The 11,925-nt window shown below is 46.7% G+C and overlaps 1 protein-coding gene across 1 annotated transcript; it reads left to right on the forward strand.

The window, feature by feature from the left end:
- Positions 1-2,406: 2,406 nt before the first annotated feature.
- On the forward strand, positions 2,407-6,772 carry LOC147086466 (immunoglobulin lambda-1 light chain-like). Its single transcript, XM_085978565.1, has 3 exons — positions 2,407-2,509; positions 2,661-3,014; positions 6,108-6,772. Exons 1-3 carry the CDS (start codon positions 2,461-2,463, stop codon positions 6,434-6,436), a joined length of 732 nt encoding a protein of 243 aa, XP_085834691.1. The 5' UTR covers positions 2,407-2,460; the 3' UTR covers positions 6,437-6,772.
- The last annotated feature ends 5,153 nt before the right edge of the window (positions 6,773-11,925 follow it).

The raw sequence follows: 11,925 nt of genomic DNA on the forward strand, positions 1-11,925 counted from the left end.
ATCGGAGAACCTGGGTGCAGCTCTCTGCCTCTATGCAGTCATTGTCAGTGTTTGCAACACTCCAGTGCTATAGTACAACGACAGCACTATGTTAGATTAAACTTCAAATGTAACGTGGCAATGGTCCCTATTACATCCCGGCTGAAAACGCGTCATGAACGACGTGACCAGACCGGCTCCATCTCATTGGGTTGGGTAAAGCGCTGGCTTTATAGGCCCCATTAAGGTAAGTTCATTTTCAAGAGCGGGATGGAGCCAACAGCAGGGTCGTGACCCGCCATGGGCACCGCCCGCAGAGAACTCGCCCAGGTAATCAAAGTTCCGACCGTGACTCCAAAGCGAAAGGACAATCCGGGAGGCGCTAAAGGACAGTTAAAGTGCTCCAACTGTTCGATTCCCCCGCACATTTCTGAACATTTAAAATTTTAACTGTTGGGAACCTGGATGGATCCCAATCTGTCCCAAGCCCTTCGCTAAACCTCTCCGCCACTCGCTCCACCTTTAAGACCCTCCTTAAAACCTACCTCGTTGACCAAGCCTTCGGTCACATGCCCTAATATTTTCGTACGTGGTTCGGTGTCAAATGTTGTCTGATCAACGCTCCTGTGAAGCGCCTTGGGGACATCGTACTACGTTAAAGGCGCTGTATAAATGCAGGTTGTTGTTGGTGCTGTGTAAACTACATATCGTGCTCTTAGAATACTTTATTGAGCTAGCAATTCATTCCTGAACCCCGATGGGATCTGGGAAACGTACTGGGGGCTTGGATGGGAATAAGATGGTCGGGTGAAGCTGGTGGGTTTAAATATATAAATGGAGTAACCCCACCCCAACCCACGGCATCAGCTCCTGCCGCCATATTTAAGCTCTCAGGCGGGAAACCTGGATGTCGGACAAGCAGTGTGACAATTTAGAGACAGTGGTGGAGTCGAGAGAGGTGGTGGTGAGGTAGAGCTGACACAGTGGTGTCAATAGACACGCTGATCTTGGCTATTGTCCAATGTGGAACTACAGTTCCCAAGGTGCAGTGCGCGGTGTGCTCAGTGCTCTGCAATGATTGGTTCTCCAGTCAGCCGTGTCGGTGCCAGCAATGACAAAGCTCTTGGTCCCTGTGCAAGGTTGAGAGAGCAGCTCCAGTCACAGCACCAAAGCCCCTTTAATAATTCTAACAGACCAGAGGAATCAGTGATCAGTTCACGCGCAGAAACAGAACCAAGCACCTGGGCTTCACCGAAAAGCCCCTTGTCCAGGTGAGAACCAATCCCTGCCCGAATTCATTGCCGGCTACTCCAGGGTGTTAGAATCCCTCCGGCCGCTCTGTGTGTTTTTCCAAGGAACAGGGGAATACCTAACTTCACAGTTACACAGTTCAGATATTTATTAAAGAAAACATTATTCCTTTGACGCTAATATCTCGAGACAACCCAATTATTAACAACTTAATGCATGTTTCTTTCGCCCTCAAGTAACTTACACCAACCAGTTTCAATCTGCCTTTTAAAAACATGAACCCAGACTCAGTGTGGGGAGTTAGGGACTGACTCCAAACAGGGGAAGTGTTCAACATCACAGAGCCCCAGAAACAACTGACCCCGCCGCTTAATAATTCAGCTGGAACAGGGTTTAAAACCGAAGCTGCGCGGATTAATCGGACCGGCAGCAAATTAAAGGCAAGGGGTCATTTTATTAATATTGTGCCGAGTATTATTTGTCCTCCTGAGTTTTAAAGGGGGTGACGCAGACTATAATACAACAACTTCTCTTTAATCCAGGGCAGGGTGTAAAATGCCGCTTTCTTCCCGTCTTTCTCATTCATCTAATTCGCTCTTTACTCCGCCTCAGGAATATTCTCATCAGAATTATATTTACAGACTGAAGCCCAAATCATATTTATCAATTGAAACGCCTATTTCAAAGGGATTGACAAACCCACGTATGCCTTGCTGCTGATTTGGAGAAACGGACGTCAGTCGATTATGAAATATGCATTTTAGGGAAATAGATTATTTAAAAATCTGATGCAGTATATCAGAGAGTTACAGCGCGTTATCAGAACGATTCCGGCCGAAGTGCATCAGCTGATCCGTATCTCTACAATCCGCCCCTCATTTTTCTGGAGTAGAACACAGACTAAATATTCATGAAACGCAAAAATCTTCGAAATCTTGGAACCTTCCCTCAACAGAAACTCCAATTGGAGATTAAACATTTCTATAAATTATAGGTTTAAGATTTTAATAATTTAATCAGACAAAACATAGATTTAAAAAATACCGAAATTAAAAATCTGCCTTCTTCCTATTCCTGGCCCCTCCCAGCCATTTGCATACCGGGTAATAAATAGACCCGGAGTCTCGGGTTTGCAGACACTCTAACCGGACCGGGTCCCGGAGTTAACAGGAACAGCGCACGGTTCAGTCGGAAATTTGAGCGGCGGCTGTTGACGCTTCTCCGGAGGAAATGGCTCCAGCGATGCATCTCCTGTGGGCTCTGCTGATCCATTTAACAGGTGAGAGACGGATGGTTTTTTCACGGGTTAATCTGCAACTAAATCGGTTCAATTCCGAGAATCGGGCGGTTTTCTCTCCCTGTTTATTGAAGCGTTAACGTCCTATTTGCTCCAAGTCTCTGAATGGGTTGATTTTTTTGTTTTAATGCAGGTATCCTGGCGGCTCCCGTCCTCAATCAGTCCCCAATATCCGATCCTGTCTCCGCGGGTCAGACCGCCCGGTTACATTGTGCGATGCAGAACGTGGCTGTGGGCAGCAAGTATGTGTACTGGCACCGACAGCGACCCGGGGAAGCTCCGGTGTGGGTGCTAACATATGAAACAGATAATGATATATACCGAGGCACCGGCTTCACAGACCGTTTCCAACCTTCCAGAGACTCCTCCGGTAACAGTTTCATTCTGACCATCGGAACCCTGGTGCCCGGTGACTCCGCCGTCTATTACTGTGCTGTGTGGGACTCGGGATACATCATCGGACTGGGGACCGCCCTGAGTATAAAGAGTAAGTGACTCTCTCATTCTGTAATTCACATTGTTTCAATTATTATTAATTTACATTTGCTTTCATTCCCGGGCGCCAGAGAAATCTCCATTCAGTGAATTTTGATGTTTATTTATACCCAAAAAATTTTAAACTGGTCAGAATTGGAATTGTTGAAGCGCCTCGGGGAATAATACTGCACTGAAATGAAGTTTGACACCATTTGCTGCTCCCATTCAGTAGGGGAGATGAGGTGAAGTGTTCTTTTTACGCAGCGAGTTGTTGTGATCTGGAACGCGCTGCCTGAAAGGGCGGCGGAAGCAGATTCAATAGTAACTTTCAAAAGGGAATTGGAGAAATATTTGAAAAGGATAACTTCAGGGGAGAGAGAGCAGGGTGATTGGGAATAATTGGAGAGCTCTTTCAATGAGCCGGAACAGGCACAATGGGTTGATTGCCCTCTCAGGAGCACTGATTGATAAAATAGTGACAGAGGGACAGCAGGAGGCCATTCAGCCACTCGAGCCTGTGTGAAAAAGTGCTTCCCTCCGAAATGGCCGGGCTCTCATTTTCAGTTGATCTCCCTTGTTCTTGATTCCCCGACCGGAGGACATCGTTTTGTATCTACCCGATCGAATCCTTTTTCACATTTTAAGCACCTCGATCAGTTCACCCCTGAATCTTCTAAACTCAAGGGAATACAAGGCAAGTTCATGCAATTGGTCCTCGTAATTTAACCCTCTAAGCCCCGGTATCATTCGGGTGCGACAGAGAGAGAGAGAGAGAGAGAGAGAGAGGAAAGCTGTGAGCTACACTGTGAAGTTCTGACAGTGGACACTGAATGTGTTACACTGTGACTTGAACAGGAGACTATTGCAGGGCTGTGGGGAAAGAGCAGGGGAGTGGGACTAATTGGAGAGCTCTTTCAAACAGCCGGCAAACGCACGACGGGCTGAACGGGCTCCTTCTGTGCTGTATGATTCTTTGCTCTACCTCAGTTATTTCTTGTGTATGTGGAATTATTCCTGTTGTCCAGAGTGGGCACCGTTCGATTTTTAAAAGATTGCCCGGAGCCGGCGGGAGAGCCCCCGGGGAATCTCAATCCATTTATCGTCATTTGCAACTTTCAATGTTGCTGCTGGATATATTCCTGTGGCGTATTGTCCCCCTGACCGCCGCCGTCGGGTGTCCGGCTCTGGGCTGGGAGAGAGAGAGGACCCTCCTGAGACCCGCTGTCCCAGCACACAACCGGTTGGATCGACTCCCTGTCGCCAGCGACACCGGGACTAGTCGGGATTGTATTCGTTTGACGGGACCGGTTTTATTCTGAATTTCCTGCTCCGACATTTAATCTGTCTGAGCTCATTATTCGCAATCTCCCCGCTGTTTATAGAGCAGATCCGGCGCTTTACCATGGAGCGGCGCAGTGACAATTACTGACCAGCCCCGTGTGTGTGAATGAGACTGGGTGATGCTTGTTGAAGGGAACTTTCTCTCCATCTCATTCTCTCGCTGCAGACCCTCTCCCCTCCCCCAGGCTGTGTCTGCTGACTCTCCCTGTCCAGTGTTCCCCGGGGATAGCGCCGATTCTCCTGGGTTGATCTGTCGGGTCCCGCTACCGCCAAGTGTTGAACGGATCGCTCTGGGACAAGCGACACTGACCTTACTTGCATCTGTAGCGAGAATCTTTTAAAATCCCTGCCCCTTTTCAGTAGAAATCTCAAACCGGGGAAAGAGAAGGCTGAGGGGTGACCGAATAGAGGTCTTTAAAATGATGAAAGGTTTTGATAGAGTAGACACAGAGAGAATGTTTTCACTTGTAGGAAAGAGCAAAACTAGAGACCATCAATATAAGATAGTCACCAAGAAATCCAATAGGGAATTCAGGAGAAACCTCTTTACCCAGAGAGTGGTGAGAATGAGGAACTCGCTACCACAGGGAGTTGTTGAGGCGAATAGTATAGATGAATTTAAGAGGAGGCGTGTGAGGGAGAAGGGAATAGAGGGTTATGCTGATAGAGTTAGATGAGGAAGGATTGGAGGAGGTTCGAGTGGATCATAAACACCGGCATGGACTGGTTGGGCCGAATGGCCTGTTTCTCTGACGTATACTCAGTGTAATTCCGTGTAAACTATTTACAATATTGTTAGACAGAGTCACTGCATTAATTCCCGGCCCGTGTACAATGTCCTCTCTTTATTCAGTGAGCTCTTCAATACCCGGTAACAGACCCAGCTCAATTATCATTGCCGCAACATTTAAAGCCGATCAGTTTCTAACTCGCAATTCTAAAATAAATTGGAATTGTAAAAAAAATCTTCCGGAATTTTATAGATTGATGCAGCGCAGAAGGAAGCCATTCGGCCCATCGTGCCTGTGGCGGATCTTTGAAAGGGCTGCATCAGTTTGAGATATCAGAACATATGTGGACTCGGTGAAAAGCGGCTCACAGCTCCGTGAATTCACCTCTTTAAAGTTAACACTGACCGCATTTTAAGACAATCAAAGCCTTTATTATTTTAAGACAATCAAAGCCTTTATTATATTAAAGTAAAAAGGGAAAAAACTGCAATGATAGGAAATTAAATAAAAACAGAAAATGCTGGGACTACACGGCCGGTCGGTCAGAGTGTGTAACGGGAACAGACAGGTTAGTGCGGTTCCGGGGTGTAACCTGCACCTGAACTGGTCAGTTACTGATCTTTCCGCATCACACATGCTGACTGACCCGGTCTGTATTTCCAGCATTTTCTACAGTTATTTTACAAGACAGATTGAAAGAAGGAAAGAAAGAATGAAAGAAGGAAAGAAAGAAGGAAGAAATAAATAAATAAATAAATACATTTTAACAATCTCCTTTCATGTCCTCAGGACGCCCCAAGGCGCTTTACAGCCAATGAAGTACTTTTGAACCAAGTCAGGTTTTTAACGTTGGCAAAATAATTGGCAGCGGATCAGAGGAATTAGAGATTGAAGAATTATTGGAACTCCTGTATTAATCAGTAATTTATTTTAAAGTTCGGGGTTTCTTTGTCGTCTTTGATTTCAGATCACAGCGTCCCACTGCTGACGGATTCCATAAACTAATTAATTTTCTCTCCCCCCACACACAGGCAGCGAGGATCGAAGCCCCTCGGTTCTTCTCCTCCCTCCCTCCTCGGAAGAAACCGGCTCGGGATCGGCCACTCTGTCCTGCCTGGTGAGTCGCTTTAAGCCGGGCTTGGTGCGGCTCCGCTGGAGCGTGGATGGCCAAGAGACAGACAGCGGGGTGACGACAGGCGCCGTGTCCCCGGACAGCGATCAAACCTACAGCCTGAGCAGTTACCTGAGAGTCCCCGCCGCCGCCTGGAACAAGGGCTCCAGCTATTCCTGCAGCGTCAGCCACGGCTCCCTGAGCTCGCCTCCTCTCAAGACCATCAGCGCCTCCTCGTGTTCCGACTGAGGCGGTGCAAGTTGGCAGTGGAGTTTGATTTTTGCTCGTGTTTAATGTAATGAAACAGATCATTCGATTTGTGCAATCAGCCTTTTTCTTTTGCAATGTAATCGCTGTAGCAATTTCAGTTTTGGGCAAAATCCGAATGTTTAATAATATCAGAAGTGACTGAAATGATTGTCCAGCTTTGTGAGATGGAACTTTCTGTACAACTGTCCCCAATATCTTGTGTGTAAACTTTCGCTGTGTGTAGAATGGGGACAGATTTCCCTTTAGTCTGTGACCATATTGTGAATGGGAACTTGTGTAACACAGCTCTTAATAAACATGAAATGCTGCCACGAGCTTAATGTGGTCCGTCTTTATTCAGCACTCAAATGGACATTGAGTGGATTACACAGAATGTACAGCACAAACAGGCCATTCAGCCCAACTGCTCCGTGCCGGTGTTTATGCTCCACACGAGCCTCCTCCCAACCTACTTCATCTCAGTCCATCAACATATCCTTCTATTCCTTTGTCCCTCAAGTACTTATCGAGCTTCCCCTTAAATACTTCTCTGCTATTCCAGTCAACTATTGCATATGGAAGTGAGTTCCACATTCTCAGCACTCGCTGGGTATAAAAGGTTTCTCCTGAATTCCCTATTGGATTTCTGAATTTTGAAGTTATGCTTCCTTGTTCTGGACGTCCCCTCACCTAAGGAGTAGTTTTTTTCTGACTACCCTTTCAACCCCCTCACAAAATCCTAAAAACCTCAACCAAATCACCCCTTAACATTACATATTCCAGGGAATCCAAGCCTAGTCTCTCTAATCTCGCCTCGTAACTTAACCCTTGGATCCCTGGTAACATTTTGGTGAATCAGCGCTGAACTCCCTCCAATATATCCTTTCTGAGATGCGGTGCCCAGGACCTGTACACACTGCTCCAGATACTGGGTTATTGAAGAAGGGTGGGAGAGCGAATCCAGGTCACTACTGGACTTTCAGTTTAACGTCAGTTGTGGGGAAATTAACATAATCTGTCATTAAGGACAGATGACTGAACACTGAAGCTGATATGAGCTGATCAGAGGGCTCCAGAATGCACTTGTTAAAGGTAAATCATGTCTGACTAGTGTAGTTGCATTTCTTGAGGAGGTCACTGTTACCGCCGAATTGGAGCCTGAACGGACCCAGTGATATACAGGGTTGATGTATACCCAACTTCGACTTATAGAGCAATAAACTCAGACTACTGTGGACCTTGCTGGAATGTGCGAGTACACTTTTATTTACAGAGCGCTCTGGGAGAAGTGCTATACACCCCCTTGGTGCAATCGCCAGCTTCTCAGCTTTACAATAGCAGCCGCGCTCCTTTTATACAATTTAAAAACAGGAAAGATACCATATTACATTAATTCCTTGGCCAATCTGGTACTTTAGCATCCTTTAACTTTGGCCAATCCGATACCTTAGCAACCCTTAATCACATTCTGTCAAAAACAAGTTGATTATATTATTATACCGGGAGCAAACAACTTAATTATATTACTGTTCTGTACAAGTGACATCACACGTTTGGTGTAAGCAGATCATGTCAGCTGTCTGTTATGCCAGTGTCTGCAAAATGTCAATGAATGTCAAGTATTTCAGCAGGCACTACGGTGCCATTTTAAAATTTCCTCCAACAGTCACTAATCAGATAGACAAAGGAGTGTCTATGGATGTTAACTATATGCACTCCCAGAAGGCATTCAATAAGGTTTCACACAAAAGATCATTGGCAAAAATGAGACCACATGGAATTGGTGGGAGTCATTTGATCTGGGCTGGAGTTTGGGTGGGAAGTAGGAGAGAGAGATTGGGGATAAAGCATAGGTACTCAGATTGGCAGGATGTGACCGGTGCTGTTCCGCAGGGATCTGTTCTGGAGCCTCAATCATTCCACCATATGTGTCAATGACTTGGATGAAGGAATAAGAGCTGTATATCCAAGTTTGCAGGTGTCGTTAAGTTAAGAGGCACAGCAACTTGTGCAGATGGAAGCAGAAAGTTACCAGCGGATATACACAGGTTGTGAGCGGAGTGAAATGTGACAGATGTCACTCAATGTGGAGGAGTGTGAGGTAATCCACTTTGGATCTACTCCTGTTCCTGTGCTCCTTGATAAGCAAGTGAGGATTGTGAATACAGCTAATCATGTCTGTGGAATGTTCCGAGCACAATAGGCCGATAGTGTCGCCAATGAGCATGGGCAAGGGTGGTGAGGGAACGGTGAGGGGCGAGTCGGCTACGTCACCACTAACGCGTTTACATTTAACACTTGCGTGCTTACATAATAACCACACGTAATATGAACGTGCTGACGTACTAGCACAACGCTTACCTTGCATAATTAACCTGTTGTGCTTGTGAGTACAATTGAGATAATTCTCATAGCACAGGAGATGCTAAATTTCAATAAGTCTATTGATAAATAAAGATTATTAATCTCTCTATCTCTTGCGTCCACCAGCTTATATTAAAGTGAAGGATAAGGATTATTCTGACACCACGCTCACGTGGCTAGTTGATTTCCCAACCTTAAGATTCCATTTCCTGCTTTTTCCAGTTCTGACGAAAGGTCATCGACCTGAAACATTAACTCTGTTTCTCTCTTCACAGATGCTGCCCCTGGCCTGCTGAGTATTTCCAGCATTTTCTGTTTTAATTTCAGATTTCCAGCATCTGCAGTATTTTCTTTTTGCTTAAGCTTCTGTAGATCGGTGCTGAGACCACATGTCTCACTTTTGGCGCCCTAGCTTCCAAAGCGAAATTGATCCATTACAGGCCATTCATTAAAGAGCACCACGCATCATTCTGGGATTAGATTACGATAGAGATTGCTAAATCTTTGCCTGGTTCTGTTGCTCAATCAAGTATCGAAAAGGGACATCATCCAGGTCGGAAAAGCACAGATAATGAACGTATAGTCAGGGTCTTTGGGCTGGGCAGTGAACGAGGAATTGGAGGATAGCTAATGAACTACACGCGTGGCATCAGAAGAGGAAAAGATGAACATTTACCACACAGCATAGTAGATCGGTGCAAAAGACTCCCCGTGGAGCCACTTCGAGTGCAGTTAGACTTTAGGTTGAAGTCGGTTCGAACGAGGTATAGACCCAGCCCGAATATTCCCGGGTGATAGCGAGCGAGAGCGATGGCGACTCGGTTGCGAAAGCTGTTATTTTTGGGAACGAGTCAGGATCCCATTCTAATCTCGCCACCAAGCGCGTCTGTCATCGCGGGTCCGACCCGACCGGCAGCGGCGAGGGACCCAATTGAGCTGATTATCAGGTAGTTAACAGGCACTTAAGAGGTCTTTTTCACTTACTTTTTAAATTTCCCTGCATGGCCACGGGATTCACTCAGCTCGGTTACCTCGTCTGTCAACCTAAGGCGGGAGTTCAGTGACCATTGCTGCAGCTGATTACTTGACAGCATGAAATGTACAGTAAAAGCTCCCACCTGACAGATGACCACTTTCCTCAGGCAGAAACTGTTGCTCAGTCCATTTCCAGCACAGATTCTGTAGGCTGCAAGTCTTTCCAGCAAAGTCTCCATCCAGTCTCACCTCAGTGGAAGAGCTCTCTCACCATTGACAGAATGCTTCTGTCATCTGTACTTCACCTGCCATCTATTGCATCAACAGGGCTCCGTTTATACTGTCTCCCCATGGTCCTCACGATCAGACACCAAAAGGCCCCATCACCAACACCACCAACAAAAACACGAACCTTCTCCACAATCACCGGATGTTGCACAGGACACAGTGCATCAGCACCCGACCACATTGCTGCCCAGTAGGCCAGGGATGGCCTCATTATGGCCACATTTAGTTAACTTTACGCTGTACACCCATATGACAGCCACATGGCGCGCTTGGGTGGAACCACCCCACAGCAACACCATAAAGCATCCCTACAACGACCCAGCCATTCCATTCACACTCATCACCATTGCTGGGTGTAATGTCTCACCATTCACTGCAACTCACTAAACCACTTGCGAAGGTATATGTACAGCTGTCCAAGACCAGAAAGTGTTGAAAATAAAGATTTTTATGTTTGTCACCACATTAACAGAAACTTTACATAAACATTGGATAAAATACCCAGGCGGCTACTCTTGAATGTTGTCAGTTGGTATGAATGTATTAGGATGAGGGTAAGTGAGAGGAGTGGCTAGTGAGATTGGGTTGTGATAATGTAGAATGAGTGAGAGGGATGGGTGGAGGTGCAATGTATATTGGTGTGAGTAAGGATGTGCAGGAGTAGGGTAGGGAAGGCAGAGTGATGGGGATGTGATGAGAGGCACAATAGGATGCAGCTGAGTGTGGCTTTTTACTAACTTTTCCTGATCTAATGAGATAATTGAAGCGTTAGCGGCACTGCACCCAGGTCCTCCTGACCACATCACTGCTTGCGACCTCCTCTGCAATCTGCAACCAGGCTGTCTTGGTGTCCTGAGTGCGTCCCTTCCGCCTATCAGAAGGGAAGAGGACCACCCTGTGTGCTCTGGCTCCCTCCGTAAGCATATGGAGGGAGTCATCGGAGAACTTGGGTGCAGCCCTCTGCCTCTGTGCAGTCATTGTCCGTATTTGCAGCACTCCAATGCTGTAGAACACCGACAGCACTATGTTAGATTAAACGCCAAATGTAATGTGGCCATAGCCCCTTTAAAGATCCCAGCTGAAAACGCGTCATGAATCACGTCATGAATGATGTGACCAGACCCGGTCCATCTCATTGGGCCGGACAATGCGCTGGGCGGGCTTAATAGGCCCCATTAAGGTGAGTTCATTTTCAGCAGCGGTTGGAGCCAACAGCGGGGTCGCGACCCGCCATGGCCACCGCCGGCACCGGACCCACCCAGGTAAGCAAAGATCTGGCATTGACTCCATAGCGAAATGACAATCCTGGAGGTGTGAGTCCGGCGGAATGACACTCCTGTCACTTAAAGCGCTCCACCTGCTCGATTCCCCCGCAAATTTCTGAACATTTCAAGTTTTAACTGTTAGGAGAGCAACTGCGCGGATCCCAATCTTCCTGAGCCCTTCCCGAAAACTCTCCGTCTCTCTCTTCACCTTTAAGAACTTCCTTAACACCCACCTCTTTGAGCAAGCTTCTGATCACCTGTCCTAATATCTCCTTTTGTGGCTCGGTGTCAAATGTTGTCTGATTAACGCTCCTGTGAAGCGCCTTGGGACGTCGTACTATGATCAAGGCGCTGTATAAATGAAAGCTGTTGTTGGTGCTGGGTAAACTAAATATAGTGCTCTTAGAATATTTATTGAGCTAGCAATTAATTCCTGAACCCCAAAGGTATCTGGGAAATGTACTGGGGGCTTGGATAGCAATAAGATGGGCGGGTAAGTCTGTGGGGTTTAAATATATAAATGGGGTAACTCCACCCCAACCCACGGCATCAGCTCATTTAAGGTAGCAGGCGGGAAGCCTGGATGTCGGACAGGCG

This window comes from Somniosus microcephalus, unplaced genomic scaffold (genome assembly GCF_052327205.1).
Source record: "Somniosus microcephalus isolate GS21.2 unplaced genomic scaffold, FLI_Smic_1.0 unresolved_chr7, whole genome shotgun sequence".
NCBI classification, from domain to species: domain Eukaryota; kingdom Metazoa; phylum Chordata; class Chondrichthyes; order Squaliformes; family Somniosidae; genus Somniosus; species Somniosus microcephalus.

Bases quoted from the DNA above. Each gene is read 5' to 3' on its own strand.
- LOC147086466 (XM_085978565.1), top strand. From the start codon at position 2,461: ATGGCTCCAGCGATGCATCTCCTGTGGGCTCTGCTGATCCATTTAACA. The intron at 2,510-2,660 runs GTGAGAGACGGA...GTTTTAATGCAG, and splicing joins TCTGCTGATCCATTTAACAG to GTATCCTGGCGGCTCCCGTC. The intron at 3,015-6,107 runs GTAAGTGACTCT...CCCCACACACAG, and splicing joins GACCGCCCTGAGTATAAAGA to GCAGCGAGGATCGAAGCCCC.